General features: G+C 37.8%; 1 protein-coding gene across 1 annotated transcript in view; it reads right to left on the bottom strand.

Annotated features, from left to right (window-relative positions):
• Positions 1-605: 605 nt before the first annotated feature.
• The window catches only part of sdccag8 (SHH signaling and ciliogenesis regulator sdccag8), a 74,059-nt gene continuing 56,144 nt past the window's right edge, over positions 606-18,520 (bottom strand). The window contains exons 18-19 of the mRNA XM_036573843.1: positions 6,365-6,491; positions 606-2,644 (exon numbers count right to left, since the gene is read on the bottom strand). Coding sequence (XP_036429736.1) covers positions 2,606-2,644; positions 6,365-6,491 — 166 coding nt within the window. The 3' untranslated portion in view covers positions 606-2,605. The remainder of the gene's footprint in view (positions 2,645-6,364; positions 6,492-18,520) is intronic.

Genomic DNA, 18,520 nt, shown 5'->3' with positions numbered 1-18,520 from the left:
CAGAGAGTAACTTCAGAATTCCTCAACATAGACTTTATTTTTCTTTATTTTGTCAAGGTGTTTTTTTATCCTGTTAGTTTTGTTTTGTTCAAATTCAAAAATGTCAAACATGATGATTTAAAGGGCCCATATTATGGAAAACCAAATTTCCCTTACTTTTTCAAAATTTTCAAAATGTACCAGTTCCAGTTCCTACAGTCCATATATGGAAACTAAGCTAAGCAAGTACCAGCTTATTGTAATATATCTACCCATACAGCCAACAACACTTTAGCCCCACCCCTTCATATTCAAGTTCTAGGGAGTGTTTCAGGTCTGAGTGCTTTTTGAAAGTGGCTCAGCACAGTGCAGCCAATGAGAACAGAGCTCAATTACATATATCAGTTAAAGGCACAGTAACAAAAACAGCCTGTTTCATTGTAACGGACAAAGAAAGGGAGGAAAATGATCATGAAAAATGAATTATGACCGGTACATAACATCGCATAAATGTTGTTGTGACTGGACTACTAGGGAAAATAAAATGCTAGAAAAGTAAATATGGGCCCTTTAAGGTTTTTTTTCTTTTTTTGGTGGGGGGGGTTGAATGTGGCTATTTTCCACTGTTTATTTGGCTCACTTGTGCTCTACCTGACTTTGTGATGCATTGCCTCATTGGGATTGACTCCTACTGTGACACTGTTCCTTCAAATGAATATGCACGTGTGGAGTCTGATGATTCAGACTCCTCCTGGAAGAAAAGAGAAGCAGAGACAGGAGTGACGCTATGTGTCGGTACCTTGCATGTGAAGGACATACCTGATAATACAGTACACTCTGAGAAAGGACCTTTGCCACTGCGGGCCAAAAAAAAAATCATTATACACTTTTTTAAAAATCCATAGTCGCAAAACTTTGAAATATGTATAGCTGCACTTTCATGCCCATTGCCCTTTTTCTATAGTTCAGATATGAAATGAGGTCCCTGCTTTAAAAAGAAAGAAAAAAAAGTACTTGAAAGCACACATTCCCTGCCCACGCTATGTTTCTTTTTGTAATAATGTAATTTTGCTTTGTAAAGTGTAATGGTGTGAATGTGGTGAGACGCTGCCAGGAGACACAAAAAAAAACAAAAAAACAAACAAAAAAAAGGGTTCGCTTCGGTGACATTCAGACAGGCCGACTTTTCCCCTCCTCCCTCCTTCTGAGCGCTTTCTACAGCTTTCCGGGAAAAGTTGGACTGGACCAATGACACCACCTCAACCGTTACTGTCAAAAACATACTCAACTCGCCGAATAAAGCAAACTAAAGAAGCCGTGCTCAAACATGGAAACCCAGTATAAAGGTTATAGCGCAAGCTTTGATTCTTGCGCCTCTGGCCCCAAACAGAAGGTTAAAGTAGGCTCCTCCCTCTCTGTGGGTGATGATGGAGGAGTGAAATAGTGTGAGGGAGAAAACCCCCCCCCCACACAGACACCTGGCAGACACCAGGCCATCTGAGAAAATGGGTTCCATTCTTACTTACTGCAGGGTCTATAACAAATATTTTACACCTCAACGTACTCTTTGCTGCTACTGTTTGTACTGTCTACAACAGACTTTCTCCTGGTAGTGTATTATGAACAAGCATGAACTGTAAAGTATTTATTTAAGAACAAAACCGACAAAACCTGGAAAAAAAAAGAATCAATAACTTGTAATTAATTTTACGTCCATGTAGCTTTAGAGTTTGTGACACTTCTTGACCTTGCTAGCTCTGTCATTAGATCCATGTTAAGATCTAGTCATGTGGTTAAGAATTTTATGCAGAAGGGACTTGACCCAAAAAAACAAAACAAAGGACTGTATTACTGGTTGTCATATTTAATGACTAAAAGAGAACGTTTATTTCCTTGAATCTGTGGCTCACAGGGATGTGAGAATGCTGATCTGCGAGAACTTGTTTTTGTACACTGAACATCCTTAGTATTTTTACATGTAAATGTATATGATAGGGATGCACATTATTTTCCTTCTTACAGACTGCTTAAATAAAGCACTACGTCAATCTGCTTTCTGGGTGTTTTGCTTGTTCAGACTGTTTTCTGACTGATTTAAACACCAATGCCATTCTGTTTTATTGCTACAGTCAAGGTAGAGGTAGACTACGTATATAAGAAGAATATATAAATAATTTATTGACAACTAGAAAGCATAACAAATGTTTACAAACCATAAAAATACAAATCCTACTAAATTAAGTATAAAAACCAGCACCATCAAAATGATCAGATCACAAGTCAATCTGCTGCAGTAAGAAACAGTTCATGGTGCTCATGGAAGTAATTTACCGAATCCATGTGCAGCATCCAGGGAGTGCAGAAGGTGTGATGTATGTGTGCGTTTGTGTTGGTGACGAGGAGCCAGTATTGCTGCTGTGCGCCCAGCATGAATGGTGATGTCACTCGGACCCCTGCAGCCATCACACGCACAAACTCGCACTAATTCACCCACTTTATACTTGTAGCAAAATGTTGATGATTTATCAGATCGAACGGGCAGCGACGGCAGACTGTTGGTGATCAGATGAACTCCAAAGGCGGTTGAGAGGGAGAGAGAGAGAGAGAGAGAGAGAGAGAGCCACCCTCACACTGTTGGAAGATCTTCTCTCCTCTCGGCTGGTAACTGAAGAAACAGGAAGAAATACAAACAGTTCCGTTCATACCCGTGTTTAGACTGTGACAGAATGAGCAGCTCATACTGCAAAGTGAAGGGAGTGTGCTTTTACTGCTACGCCTGCAAACGTTGCTCTGCTTTAAAATTTATCATTTAAAACATTTTCTTTTCTCATGCACATTAACAACTTTGCCAAATTAAGGCAGAACAATAGACACGTGTTTCAGATTTATGGATGTTACACCTGTACTGTTTTCTCTTTCACTGTAGTCATTAAAATGCCAAAACTCAACTGAAATGTGTTCACTTCAGCAAGATTTCAGTTCACATCATTTCACGTCTGTTTTTTCCAAAAGTTATCAGCATTAATGAAAACTTAGCTCCACCCACACTCTGCACGACCATGCTGTGTCATATATCACTAAAGCTTTTTTCCTGGAGAATCCAACAAGACTATACAAATATGCCTTTTAATCAACAGGAGCATTCAGCCAAATGAAGCACGTTATCTTATCTCTTGCTGGGTACTGAAGTTCTGAGGTCCTTTTTTTTTCTCAAAATCAGCTTTTCATTACATTCGGAATCAAAAATTCCAGCTTTTAGAGTCCCTGCATTCATTAAACCCTATTCACAAACCTATTCCGAAGGATATTACAGAAGGATTTCTAAATATATTGCTCACAGCTGGATTTATGCTGGATTATATACTGTAAAATGACCAGAAATATGTTCTATAATAACAGTGCACAGTGTTTTCTTGATTAAACAATAAACCAATGAGATTTGTGAAATCCTTTCTCTGCAGTGAGTCTTCATAAAGAAATAACCATTTTAATTCTAACATCATCCCAATGTTAGAGGAAATATGCAAAGCTTCCAATACAAAATACTTGATGTATGAATGTCAGTTATTAACCGGCAAACATTAATTGTGATAAGTATAAAAATGTGTTTAAAGAGTCATCTGTAGTGTCTCGCCTTAAAGGAATACTAAGCATTTGTCAGCCTGATCTCTCTGTTGAGAACTCTCTTTGATGTAAAACATGTATAATGGAAGCCAATAGGCAGGGGCTGAGACATCGTCCCCTTGTTCTCTATTATAAGAGTACTTAGAGTGAAGGTTGACTGTTTTTCCTTAGTACAGGAAACTTACTGCGCATGGTAACAGATGTGGCAGACAGAGATTAGGTTCAAATCTCTGGACTGTTCCTGCAACCACATGGATGTGTTTTATCTGTTGTTCTCACTACTAAACCACACAAAATGCTCCTTTCTGTTCTTCGCAGAAGCAGTTTAAACTCTTCCAAGGAGTCGTTCCACTGAGCATGTGGATGTTCTTAAAGAAAAGCTCGGACGGAGAGCTGGAGACGCAAACTCTCTCCTCCTCTCGTCTCCTAACAAAACAACAGCATGGCAGTATTAACGGAGCCGTGAGTGCGGGCGCTTTGTGGAGAGGCGCTCCGTTTGCCATAATCTCCTACGGATGTCAGCGTGCGGCTAGTCACTGTCTGTTGCTGACGCGCCTCTAGCAGCAATCTGGATGAGCATCTGTGGGCGCCTAGTCTTGCGTGATGTGCAGCCATGGCTACCAGCTGCTGTGCTGCTTGTGCTCTCTCTCTATCTCTCTCTCTCTTTCCCGCACCCTCTCTCTCTCTCTATTTCAGCTGACATGGAAGTAGTTTAAACCTGCTATGAGCACAGTTGGATTTAAACAACACCATTTGCGATGAAACTTGCATCGACTTCCATCATTTTCAGATTTCAACTGCTAAAAGCCTGGAACCATCCAGTGCCTTTCAAACTATAATAATGAAAACTGAGGAGAAATGTTTAGAATAAGAAGTATTCAGAATACTGTGATTTAATAATTTACATCTAAAGTGGTGAAGACCCCAACAGTGCTGGGTGGTATATCGTCTATACAGTTCAATAATTATATTTTTTTAATCGATAACTGAAAGACACATATGCATTAATATATATAATGCTAATTAATATATATGTTTTACGTTACTGTGTAAGGTTTACTATAAGCAGAACAGATGAAAATAGCCCATCTAAAGGTTTATAAGTCGTTCCTTCAGTATGATGCATCAGTGCTCAGGAAGCATGAGGCCATTTACTATAATAATGCAAACTTAATTACCGTCTGATATTGTGTTAATAAGATCTATTTGAAAAACACCATAATATAATATTGAGTTTCAGTAATACCGCCCAGCACTAGACTACCATATGACATTCAGCACCATGGAGAGTTCCTACAACAGGCCTGTGGGTGGGAAGTTATCAGTTTCTCTAAGCGCACCAACTGCCGCTAAACTGTTCCTGTAGATTTGATCATGGGTTCCTCAACTCCCACATGTCAGTGCAGTACAGAATGTGCTGTTGAGAGATATTCCACCAATAAAGACCATTTTTGGTCCATTATAAACTGTTAAAGAATACTTGCACTGAATATTAACAAGTATAATTGTTTAAAGTGTCTTTTGTCTCATTGTTTGGTTTGGTTGATATATGATGAATATATTTCTTTCTGTCAGCTTATTAAAAAGTAAAGTTATGTCCCACAACCTTTGTACTAAAACCTGTCTACTCTGTGGGGGAAAATGACTTTTCTTTTGGCCAGGGGTCTTACTTTTCTCTTGGCAATGTTTTTCAAAAGGGTCTTGAAGATTTCCTGTTTATAATTTGACTTAAAAGGGAATTACACAGATTTTATTTTTTTATTTCTGTATAATTCAATTGTTAAAATCTAAAAGAATCATTCTGGATGATTTAATGAGACACTGTGTATTGTAGAGAAACTTACTAACTTCTATTTCTTTCCATTCATTTCTTTTTATTTCAGTGCTGGTGACAAAAACCAAAAAACCAAGAGGTCAATGACCAGTGAATTTGAATGCCGTGTGTCTCTGCAATAAATACGTTAATTAAAAATTAAAAATGTGTTCTAGGCCAAATTCTTATCTCGGAACTCAAAACAACATCTCAGGCATCAGGCAGCATATTCCTAACCATTTCCAAGTAACAACTTTCTGTCAGGGAGCTTTAAGAGGCATTAAACTCTTCAGACGTCTGGTTCCTATCACCACCACTATGAACAATTCTAACTCTGTAAGTTTCTCTGGAATGCAGCATTTCACATCAAATCATTCTAAATGAGGATTGAATTACGGAGAAATTATAAAATATTGGTGGAATTCCCCTTCAATTGCTTTCATCTCCTTTTAGCAGGGTAAACTTGTTGTGGCACACATTGTTACATAAGTGTATGATTATTACTACTTCAGCAAATAATGCAAATGTTTTTACTATAAAAACAAGCTTTTATTTTTATTAATAATAATAATATTAATAATCATATCATCATCATGATCATTATTATTATTTAGCTTCACTGCTACCTGTAATGTACCACATTATACTTGCACTATTATGATTAACTGTAACATCAATGGTGTGGCCAAAGGATATTGGTCCACTGTGAGGGATAAAATACTATGTATTATATATTTCTACATTTTTTTTTACATATTTATTTTTAAAACTTATTTAACATACCTATGTTATAATATTCTGTGCATATATTATTTGGCAATTCATTAAAAAAAACTACTATATTGATGGAATGTCTCTTGAAGCAGGTCTCCAGCTCCGAAGCACCAAATGCAGTTTTAATAAAGCATCACTACACAGAGAGTATGATGTTGGCAGTGGAGGTCTGACCTGAATGCGGAGGTTCTGCATTTCTTCACTGAGGAGCTGCCTCTCCTGCATGAGCTGCTTCTGTCTGCTGAGCAGATCCAGCACCTGCTGAGCGCTGTACTGACAGTGTTGGTCCAGCTGCTGCAGTCTGCACAAACACACACACACACACACAGTTACACACAACACAGCAAACACTCAGAAACAATTGATTGAAGCCCTCAACCACAGCACCACCACACCGGACCACTCTTTAAACCCAGTGCTTTGTTAGCAGTTATCATGCTGCTGAATAATAATCCATGTTATACTGAATACTTTGCATGTTTCTTATTTTTGACTGTTTGTGTGAAAGTTTAGAGGAACTGATTTCTTGCCAGTAAAGCATGATCCTAATTCTGGATCTAATATTGCGTGTGTAGCCATGGGTGAGGTGGGCTGTTTCATGATAAGGACTAAGATCATTTTTACCTAGTCACTATAATTTCAGGGGTCTTAAACATGGAAAAAATGCAAAGACACAAATACTTTTAGTTTTAATGTTTATCACTGCAGAGCATAACAACATTTTTCTAATGATCTCTCTCTTTCAGAAGTATAGTGGTGTCCAAAAGTCTGAGACCAGTGAAAATGCATCTGTTTTGCATTTTTCTTTAATGTAATGCAGTTTTTTTCACTACAAATTATATTATCAGCATACCATCTTAAGTGGAAAGTAAGATCTTTTAAATTATAAAAGGCTCTTTTCATAGAAAACTAAATTTCTCACCATTTTGAAATAAAAGAGTTTGAGACAGTATGTAAACATTCTTAAAAAGTTCACTCTCCAGTCTATACAGTCCATATATGAAAACTAGGCCACATAACAATCCTGTACTGAATTCACTGTTTCTGCGACATCAAAAAAAACTGCCTAAAGCAGTTCAGCTCCATCCATTCACACTAAAATTATGAAGACTGTTTCAGCCTGGACTGCTTTTTGAATGAGGCACAAGACAGGGTAACCAATCAGAACAGAGCTCATTTACAGAGATTCAGAATTTCTTAGTATTTGCTATGTCCACCTTTTGCTTTAATGACAGCGAGCACTTGAGCTGGCATGGAATCCACAAGCAGATCAAATGATGAGTAGATCAAATCCACCTCAGACTCATCTAAACACATGCTTCAATTAGCTTTTTGTACAATTAGCCCTAAACATGGTTAATGTCACAAATTTGCTTACATTTAAATAATGACCTTGAAATAGTGCAGAATCTTGAATATTCATTTTACTTCTCATCACTTTTTTATGTAAATATTTTCTAAATCATTCTGTTGTTTATTTACAGGTTTAAATAAAAAAATCCCAGATTTTCAATGTGGTCTCAGACTTTTGGACCCCACTGTATGTGCTTTTGTATGAGATTCTGACTAGAATCGTAACATTAAACTCTTTTTCTGGAACTGTGTTGTGCTCATCTCACACATTTGGCTACTGCTGCAGATTCTTCACCAAGTCATTTAAAGTAAGAATCAATTGATTTGTGTCTCTTAAAGGCTTTTAAATGAATAAGACTTATTAAACCCTTAAAAGCCCTGCCTGATTACATCTTAGGGCTTATTATTCAGTAACTTACTGCTAAGTTATAGAAGAATGTAATAAAATTTTGGACCATTAGCAGGTCGTGACCATGAAAGTGGTTTAAAGAATTAAAATCAGTTGATGGCTAGTTAAAATCTATAAAAGACCCCTGTACAGCCCACCTTGATGTCTCACAGTCTGAGTCATGTTGGCCATCTAATGGACTAAAGGACCCTTTAAAACAATAGTCTGACCAAAAATCAAATTTACACACTTGCCCCCCTTAACAGTATCAGTCAAGACGTTCAGTGTCTGAAGTGCTTCTTTAGTGCTGAGCTGGAACTACAAGGCTAATGTAGCTAACAAGTAACAGTATCATGCTTAAGTCATTATGTGTATTAACAGTGCGTAATGTGTTAATACTATCTCCGACAGAATGTGAATACTAGGTGTTAAGACTATCTCAGATAGCCTTGCTTATGTGGTTTCACACTGTATAACATACTGTTATCTACAACAATGGATAAACGTTCAGACACAATTCTGGTTTCTAGATTGCCAATACTACATTTTTAGGTATGTGACAAGCTTTCATCCATATTATAGGTAACAGTATATCATCCAGTGTAAAAGTAAAGAAGCAAACTTCTTGGCTAGTCGACTGTAACTGGGATAACTGGAAATCTGTGCAGATTTGATTTTTGTCCAAACCATCGCTTTAAATGACACTGATGTGTCCAAACTTATGGACTCCTGCAGCTACTACTCTTTGGTCCCACTGTGGGCCCGCCCTCAGAGCCCACGTCCCAGCCTGTCCCAGATCCCTCTCCATAGCAGTGTGCCAAAGAGAGAGAGACAGAAAGAGAGGAGAAGAGGGGAGGCCTCTAGCTGTTGCTGAGGGGGGAAGACAGATGCCCTGCTCCTGCTGGCTGGGGCCACTGCCGTCTGTGCAGACCCTGTTCTCTCTCTCTCTCGCTCTCCCTCTCTCTCCGCTCCCCCACCCTTCCACTTATCCCTCGCTCGCTCCTGTGGGAACTGGAGCAGGCTGCTTAGGCCGGCTGCGGTGAGCGACTGCTCCAAGTTTGGGTCCCTCTTGCTCGACAATGATCTGCCTTTCACTGGAATTCTTCTCCCTCTTTCTTCTTCACCCCCCCCACCCCTTATCCCTGCTTTGTGCTGGAGCTGAAACAGGCTGCTTACTCTGGCTTCTGTGGACAACATAGGCCTCTCTCTCTCTCTCTCTCTCTCTCTCTCTCTCTCTCTCTCTCTCTCACTCACACTTTCTGACTCTCTTGCTCTCTCTCATTTCCTTTCCTATTGTGCTCTATCTCTCTCAAACCCCCTGCTATGAGCTGGACAGAGCTGTTAGCAGGGCTGTGGTGGGCAGCTCGTCCCAGGCTAAGGCCCTGCTGTGTGGGGGGCTGGCGCCACTGCTGCTGGCCACCTCCAGAGCCTGGCGCCGGGCAAACTCTGCCGTGCCTCAGCCTCTTCAACCCTCCACAACCAAACACTCACTCGTTCTCACTCACCACACCAATATTGTTCAAGTCAAATTCACCATCAATATTCATCATAGCAATGATTGTCATAGCTTAATTTATACAGCTGTATGCAAAAGTTTAAATAGCCCCAGTCAAATGGCATGCGTGATCAAACTGTTTAGTGAAAATAAGTTAAACACGTCCACAAACTTAAAAATGCATCTTCTGCTAATTTATGTGCACAATTTTTAAGTATTAATATATAGTTTCACATGAAAAATTAATGCATAACATATACATGTGTGTGTATATATATATATATATATATATATATATATATATATATATATATATAAACCTGGTATCTCCAAAATAGTAACTTTACAGGAGAAGGAAAAACACACACACACACATTTTTTTTCTTACAAATAAAAAAATTTGGTGTTTATGAATTATTCTTTCATCACTTTGCTGAACTGCATATATATCCATCTAAAACTTATATCGTACAGTATTCACTGCTGTTTAAAGAGTTTGGGTTCTCAAAACAGGCCAAAGATGTTAGAATGGTATTTTTGTTTACCAAGACAGGTGGCATGAATACAACTAAATGCAAGTTTTATGATAATGGCCATTATTTATTTATTTTAAAAATGCCACAGCCATGGTACGCCACCTGGTTTTCGAAAATAGAAAAGAATGATTCTTGACCCAAGAAGACAATGCATCCATCTTACTGTATATGGATAAAGCATTTCAGTGTGGAAATATAAATGTGTGCTCTAGTGTTTGGAATAACAGGTGGCTTCTCCACTGGTAATTCCATATATGTAAACTCTAGTCCTTCCAAAGTCATTGTCAGGAACTACAAAAAGAAGTTTTGAGTTTTGAGGATTTTTGAGGCTGCTATGTAGAAGTATCTTATATAAGCACACAGGACTAATATATGTGCTAAGTATTTTTACACATTTTGCATTACATGAGATTAAAAGTATTAGATTAATTTGACATTGCTGTCCACAGGGGCACAAGTCAACATAATGAAATCTTACTTGAAGTAATTTTGGACCATTTCTATGGTGCAAACATTGATACTGATCACGGATGTGTGTAGGTACTCGAGTACTCAGTTAGTTGTTTGAGGTGCCAGTATTCAAACACTGAAATCACTGTTCAGTTATTTGTTTAATTTTATCATGGAAAGATGGAGCAAATATACAGACAAACAATTCAGTAAAATGCTGATTTCATGTTTTAACAGGACTATAAAATTGTCATGGTCACTTTTTTTTTTATCAAGTTCTGCAGGTTTTCCATCACCCACCTCCCCATTCCTATTAGGATTACGTTGACAGGTATGCATCAATGCTGGTGGAAGTTTCTTATTTCTGAGCACACCTCTGTCAACTGTTTACTTAAACAACTGGGTTTATTTAAAAATTTGTTTCATAGCCATAGAATAAACAAATATTTTTTGCCTGATATTTACAGTCATTTTTCCTGGTTGCTCTGTTTCTCTCAATATTTGACTCATTGGCAGGTCCACACTGGGCCTCACTGCACACAGTAGTGAAACTCCTACTGCACATATGCAGTCAGGAATGGCAGCCAAAGGCAGAGCCTAAGGTCAAGTGTACTAACACAGTTAAGCAGGTTGTGTAATTCAGTAGCTAATTCCCTCACACATACAGGGAGCAGCACCTTTACATCTCCACCTCTGGAGGCAAACCAGCACATTAACCTATTACACAATCACACTGCCCTTAATCTGCTCCACCAAACGCTGCACAGCCCTCAATATGTGAGCCGGTCACAAAAAGCGCAGGTCAAACACCTCCGTATCTCGAACACACACACCACGCCTGCCCGGTGAAGCAGCGTACAAGCGTACACTGGACTCCAAAGAAAGATGTAGAAAAAAAGGAGGGCAAACTCCTCTAGCTCTGTCTGAAGCTGGACGAGCGACAGGGGTCTGATTAAATTAGAAGGCCGTCCAGCAGCTAAGGCAGCAAATCCAATAACCTCCCCCTATTTACTGGCACGCAACTTAATTAGGTTTTTAATACAGCTTAGCGCATGGGGCCGAGCTGAGCTGGACCTGCCTGGCCACTGCTGCCTCTGCCCACTGCTGGGAGTGCGTGAGTGTGCGAGAGAGAGAGACAGACAGAGAGAGAGAGAGCGCAGAAGAGGGAGGGTTTGAGGGGGGAACTGTGGGGCAGGCGCTTCCCCCTCTCTCTACTTCCCCGCTGACCCTGGTGAAAGGACACCATCTGCTGGCTCCCAGGCTAACTGAAGCCAGCACAGCTTCAGCCTCTGTAAACCCCTCTCCTCTCTCTCTAAGGGACCACGGAGCTGCTGCATCCCTATCAGAGTTTTCAGAAGAAACAATGAGATGTGAGAAGAGATAATAAAAAGACTGATTTAAGGAATGATTTCAGCAAACACTGTAGTTTCTTTAAGCTTAATTAAGAATTCCACTCTTTATGCACTTCAAAGTGGGAAAGTCTGGCTTTCTTTTTAGTAGACAAATGAATTTTTTTTTGTAGGTCACTTTCTATTGGAAGGTTTCTCTTGGAAGGTGGCTGTCCCAAATCCTAACATCTTTTTTAAACATCTTTTTTATTTTACTGTAAGGTGCTGTTCAAAAGGCTACATGACACCTACTCAAGCTTGTCATGACAACTCACCTAACCCTACATAAACGTCTGATCAAAACTGGCAAAGGTAACCTTTACAGCAAATGACCTACTGGAATAAGCACTTATGAACATTTATGTAGGGTTATATCAGTTGTCATGACAGGCGTATGCAGATGTCACATAGCCTTATGAACAGTACCCTACAAGTGTTACCTTGATTTCTCATAAAGTGATGTTGAAAGATTTAGATTTTTCACAAGTCTTTTAATAACTGAAAAACTGAAAAGTGAGACTGTATCCCTGTCCATCATGACCACATGGTGAACAGTTAGATCCCAGTGCCTTGAAGTAAATATGTCCCAAAGTCTGAAAATCACATTAAGAACAAACATTAAGAAGTAACATTAAGAATTGTCACTCCTGAAACATTTTTTTTTAAATAAGTAAACTTTTTTTGTGGTTTAATGAAAAATATTATGATTTTATGTGTACCTAACTGTTCAAAACTGTTTATGAGGAATGGTCAAATTTATGCTCACTACTGAAACAATCACTACCAAAACATTTGGTAAAATTTCAGTAGTGTTATGATTGTTTTTCTAGTGACAAAATGGAATATTTTAATAAAATAATGCAATTAAGATATAGGGTCAATCAACTCAAAAAGAGTTTGGTCTAAGTGAGTTATAAATGTCCAAAATGTGTTTTGAACTCTCTTTTTTTCCTCATTGTCAAAGTTCAGTCTTAGAAGTTGGTTGCATTTTCTCCCTATTCATATTGTGTCTAGTGGAACTGTAAATATAACTTCATATATATATTGTGTAAAATGCAAACATTCAGAAGGCTGTCATGTCATTTCCCCTTGTCAATGTCACAGTTGAACATAAAGCTTGTAAAATTCTCATGATGGTTATATTTGTGTGCTAGCACCTTGTATTAACACTACATATGAACAAGAGTTTGACATTAAAAGTCTTACCTTTTATATAATTAATAAAATAATATTTTTAACTCAAGATTTCACTTCCTCACACAGTGCATGGAACCACACACACATCCAGCCATTTCACAGTGAAGAGCAGTCCTAGCCCAAAGCCTGAGTGTACTTTTCCAGATGATGCGGTATGTTTACAGGTGGCGAGGGAGACTGTGGGGCTCTCTTGGTTTGTATAGTAAAATGCTGAGTGCTGCTACTCTCAGAGTGTGTGTGTGTGGCCTGCAGCTATGCTGGCCTGTCTCTGCGCAGGGAAACCGGAGCTGGAGATGCAGGAGCACGCTGGGCCCATGCAGACTCTGCTGTGGCTCCAGGATGTGTGGTTTTGTTTGGTGATGTTTTGTTGCTAAGCATCTGTTTACCCTCACCCGTGTGAATTGGGAAGAAGCAGTGAGGCTCTGAATTACACTCCCTGCATACATGAGTGAATAAAACATACAGCATTATGCATCTCAGCTTGTACCACTTAGGCCAAAGAGACTCGTAGAGGGAGCAAAAACATCACAAACAGCTACAGGAGCTCACTTACGAGCGTAATTATAGTGTTAAACAGAGGTGGGTGGTACATAGTCCCATTTACTCAATTCTGTGTACTTAAGAAAAAAACTGAATGGATTTGTACTTGTCTGAGTGTTTAGGATGATACGTATCTATGTGAGCAAAGTAATGTACTTTCGGTTCCATTCCACATTAGCCATTTACATTGAGTTCCTATTTCCTTTTTTGTGCATGTAATATACTTCAGTTTCTATGCTAATAGAAGCTGAACATTCTAAACAGTTCTATATGGAGTTTTAACCTGATGCTTTCGTACTTCTTCTCATGCTGTTAAATGCAAGACTTCTCTCACTTCTACTTGAGTATTTTATTGAAGTAACAATATTTTTACTTGAGCAAGGTCTGGTAAACATTTGTAAATTCATTCTAAGCAGAAATCTATTTTGTTGTTTCTTGAAATATTAACATTTTTAATGTTTCTTGGAGTGAGAACTACAGACAGAATTGTATATTTCATAGAGCTGAATACTAATTTACCGCTTTCAGATAGAAAGGAATGGATTTTACCCTCATTGTACGAGCACATAAAATGTCACATTGCGATTAGTATGTATGCAAGTATGATATGTGAAAAATGCTTTAGATGATCATACCAGCTAATCTTAAAAAACATCTGAATGGCACAGTGACATTAATTTAACACATTTGACTATGTTCATAATTACCAGGCTGAACTGGCACAAATCAGATTTCTTGTCTTAATGTAACACATATCTGATGCGATGTGTGAGATGAGATGAGTGATCATTTTCATATGTGGTGGCCATGCAACTCTGAGACCAGTCAGTTCGGAATTCCAGCGTTTTTCTCCACTATGCATGCATCATCATTCAGCAATCATGTGGCAGTAGTGCCTAACTTGAAGTCAGTGCCAGTAAACACTGCATCTCACCATTTTTCACCTTCATCTCACTCTAATAATGAACAGCTGAGAGCTGTTTAGAGCAAATTATCTTTATGATAATGGCTTATTCTGACAGCTACTTCATTTGTTGCTGTTGACACGTCTTTCATTCATGTGATGTTACCGAGTTGGATGTGAGCATGCAGATCTTTTCAGGGCGCAGGTATGTTTGCATGAATGACAGATATGGGTCACTTACAAAGTTCAACGTGAACCATCAGTTTAGAAAAATCAAATATATACAAAAAAGTTGAGCTATTAGGCTTGTAATGTGAACTTAGCCTGATTAACCTATAGGTATCATTCTACCAAGTTGGTTTAAAGTCAGAGAAAACACATTTTGGACTTTTAACTGACTTGGACTTTAGACTAAAATTCTTTTGCTTTGAACGAACCTTTACTATAATTACGTTTATTTTATTAAAAGAAATGACTGAACATTCCATTTTGTCACTAACAAACCAATCATAACACTAGCGAAACTTTACCAAAAGTTTTGGTAGTGACAGTTTTAAGCTAATTTTGAGTGGAACTCAAAAACTGTAGCCAGTACATGACTAGTAAACACAACTTTGAAGAGAAATATTTTTATTAAAACATAAAAAAATGTTTACTTTATTGCAGAAAATGCGTTTTGATAGTGACAGTTCTCAATGTTACACACTGATTTTCAGACTTTGTGACACATTTACTTCAAAACAATGGGATCTAACTGCTCACCATGTGGCCATGAGGGACAAGGATGCAGTCTCACTTTCTGCTCTAAAATGCAGGGGTGTGGCTAAAATAACAGGATTTTTAAAATTAACTCATGATAAATCTAAATCTTTCAAATTAACTTTAAAAGAAATCAAAAAAGTAAAAAGAAATACAAAGTACCCTATAAATGATGATTTTTAATATATTTTATAAAAATTAATACTAATTAAGCTACTATCTCAATGCTTTGGGTTTGAACATATTATAACATAATCTTCGTAAATATCTGAATACTTGTTTGTTTTTTTAAATTGCATTTTTTATTTTTACCATGGGACCAGAGTCTGAATTAATTTGCTCGTCGTTACGGGGAGCGACTCACTGCTGCATCTCAACACGTCATCATCTTTATATATGATCAGAGGTAGAACTGGGCATTATAATGATAATTATCATTATCTTGATAAATTACATCACAGTATGTCACATATGCTTTTCTGAGCATATCGTAGATATTATCAATACTTTAAGAGCCCTGTTCAACTGCATGTTTCAAAAAAGAGAACATAATCATGTTAAATTGAATTTAGTGCAGTACAGTAGCTGATATACTAAATAAAAATAACTTGTACTCATATTTCTTTTTAATATTATGGCACTTCTGTTTGTTTTTTGGCTTATCAAACCACAAAAACCCAATATATATATATATATATATATATATATATATATATATATATATATATATATATATATATATATATATATATATATATATATACATATTCTGCATCATGAAAACTTTCTTAAGTGTCATGACATTATACTTTTGCCATATTGCCCACCTCTAATTGTAGATATTATTCAGTGTACATTTCAGGTAACAACCTTGTTCAAGTGTCAGTCAAATGTAATGCTCATTTCTCAGCTAATCCACTAATTACCAGCCTATTACGAATTTTAAAATGAGGTTTTGTGCTGAGTGAATGGACACTACTAAAAGGCATCTTTAGCAGTGCTTTAGCAAACAGTTACCATCTGTACAATTGTCCTTCTACACATTACAGTCAGCCAACTGAGGCACTGACTACTGTAAAGAGACAGCAGTTTAAAAGGGGGGGTTGCTGGAGGAGAAGCTTGGAGGCAGGATCACTTCTATAGAATGCGTGCAGGCTATCTTGGCTTGCCAGAGGCCGCCTGGCTGCAGCTGCTCGGCCCAATCCCCCTAAGCCCAGCCCAGTACGGCTGGGCCAGGCATGGCACTGCCTCACAAACATTAGGGCAAGCACTGCAGGCTCCAGAGCTCAGACTCACAAACTGTTAGACAGTACAGTGGCCACTGCTGCATGAGGCCCATGGAGCACCTCTCCATCCAGTGTTTTTAATTTTACTTGTCAAGTATAGTAAATTATAGCTGAAATAATGATGTATAATCTAGTTGTAGATGTATAACACAATAATGCATCATTGATGTATAGCTGAGCTGACACATCTTAGCAATTTTGCAATTCAACATAGAGCTTCAGAATATGTCATTTACATAAATCTAAAGATATCCTTGACTGTATTGCTCCATCTGTGTTTATGAAAATTGGCTTCTCTTCCACCAGAGCGGGTAGGAGCCAGGGTTTTAGTATCGATGAAAACTGGAATGCAGAGGCAGCTCTGACAGTGAGCTGATGATACATCAGGGCAAGCGGCTGCTTGCATAAGTGCATTTTGGCCTAAAGTTTTAACCAAAACATCCCTCTAAACGAAGCGTCCTACATGAATGACTGTGTTTACATCTTATTGATTGAGTTATGCAGATATGTTGAGATATGTTTTTGACAGTTACAAAAAAATAAGATGAGTTTGGTGACAATTCAACTCCACCGCTGGTTAGCAATGTTAGCCTAGCATCTCCCACTGTAAACTAGAGAAGCAGACATCAAACATGTTTTTGCTTATCGACTGCATCTTAGGTAAGTGATAAATCATTTTAATTTGATTTTTTGCTGAACTAAACCAGAGATTAATCTATTCAAACATAAATCCTGGGTCAGGACATAGTCACATCTGTCAATAATTAATATCCAGTACTAGTACTAAACCTAATGCCAATACAGTACTGCACAAAACTCAGAGACCAGCAATCATTTTCAGCCAAAATAGCCAATAAGTTCAAGTTTTTCATTTTGCAGGAGATATATCTGAGGAGAACTTCAAAAAATTGGAGTTCAAAAAATAGCTAAAAGACACAAAGAAAATGGGACTCCTAACAGCCACGCAAGACCTAGTAGACGACCAAAACTGTCTCCATCAGATAAACAAACTCAAAGCTTTCATCTTTGAGAGAGAGGAGAAACAATGGATTGACCACTTTCGAGTCCAGGCTTCAACATCATTCAATGTGTTTTTGAATACTTCGATCATGATCATTAGAAAGTACAACCAACTTCTAAGACTGAACTTTGCAGTCGTCATATCACTGCAGATTTCTTTGAAAAGCTGAAAGCAAGTCTCATAAAATCAATGGAAGTTGAAATAAAGGCAATGGATGTAGACACTAAATACTAAAAAGAACGATATTATATTTAGTTGTTGAGTCTTCTGTTTAATTTTCTGTTAAACATATGTGTTTTCGTCTTTTTTACTGAAAAATCAATAACTTGGCCATTGGCCATGGACATTTTCCTGCAAGTTAAATAAATGAAGGCTTTCTGATTGTTGTACAGCACTGCATGTTTTTTTACATTTAAATATAAAAAGAGTCCTGACTTTATTCGAATAAAATGAAACTTCACCTCCAAACTGAGCTGATGCATTTTACTACTAGGGACTGACAAACATATTTCAGTTCATGCTATTTAATCACTCTTAAAGAAGAAAATGTAAATAATTCAAATTTAAATGAGCACGGACCTCCCAAGTAGTTACGATCATCAGGTTATGTTGTGGCATCTATGTGTCATATGTTGCGAGTTTAATTTTTATGCACATGATCTAGAGTATCTAGAATCCTCAATACAGAAACATAACATCATATTGGTCAATCAGATCCCAAATACTGGAACATTATCATGTATTCTGATGTATCTCCTTGTAAACGAACGCTCTGAATAGTTACTCACAATTCACATCTTCTCATGGCTCTTTCCACAATTCTCAACATCTTCTTGAACTAATAAACTAATTTTCTTTCAGTAACAGACTGCTGTGTGTAGGTGCGTAACTGTATATTCAATACCATCTGCCTCATAACAAACCCAAGTTTAACCATTTTACCACAGTCAGCTGTTATTTTCCCGAAAGCGCACAAATGGACTTTTAAAGGAGCATGGTGAGCACTTTTTGGT

Source organism: Colossoma macropomum, unplaced genomic scaffold, assembly GCF_904425465.1.
Source record: "Colossoma macropomum unplaced genomic scaffold, Colossoma_macropomum, whole genome shotgun sequence".
Classification (NCBI taxonomy): Eukaryota; Metazoa; Chordata; class Actinopteri; order Characiformes; family Serrasalmidae; genus Colossoma; species Colossoma macropomum.
Note: the sequence above shows the minus strand (reverse complement) of the source record. Positions and strands in the feature narration are given on the sequence as shown.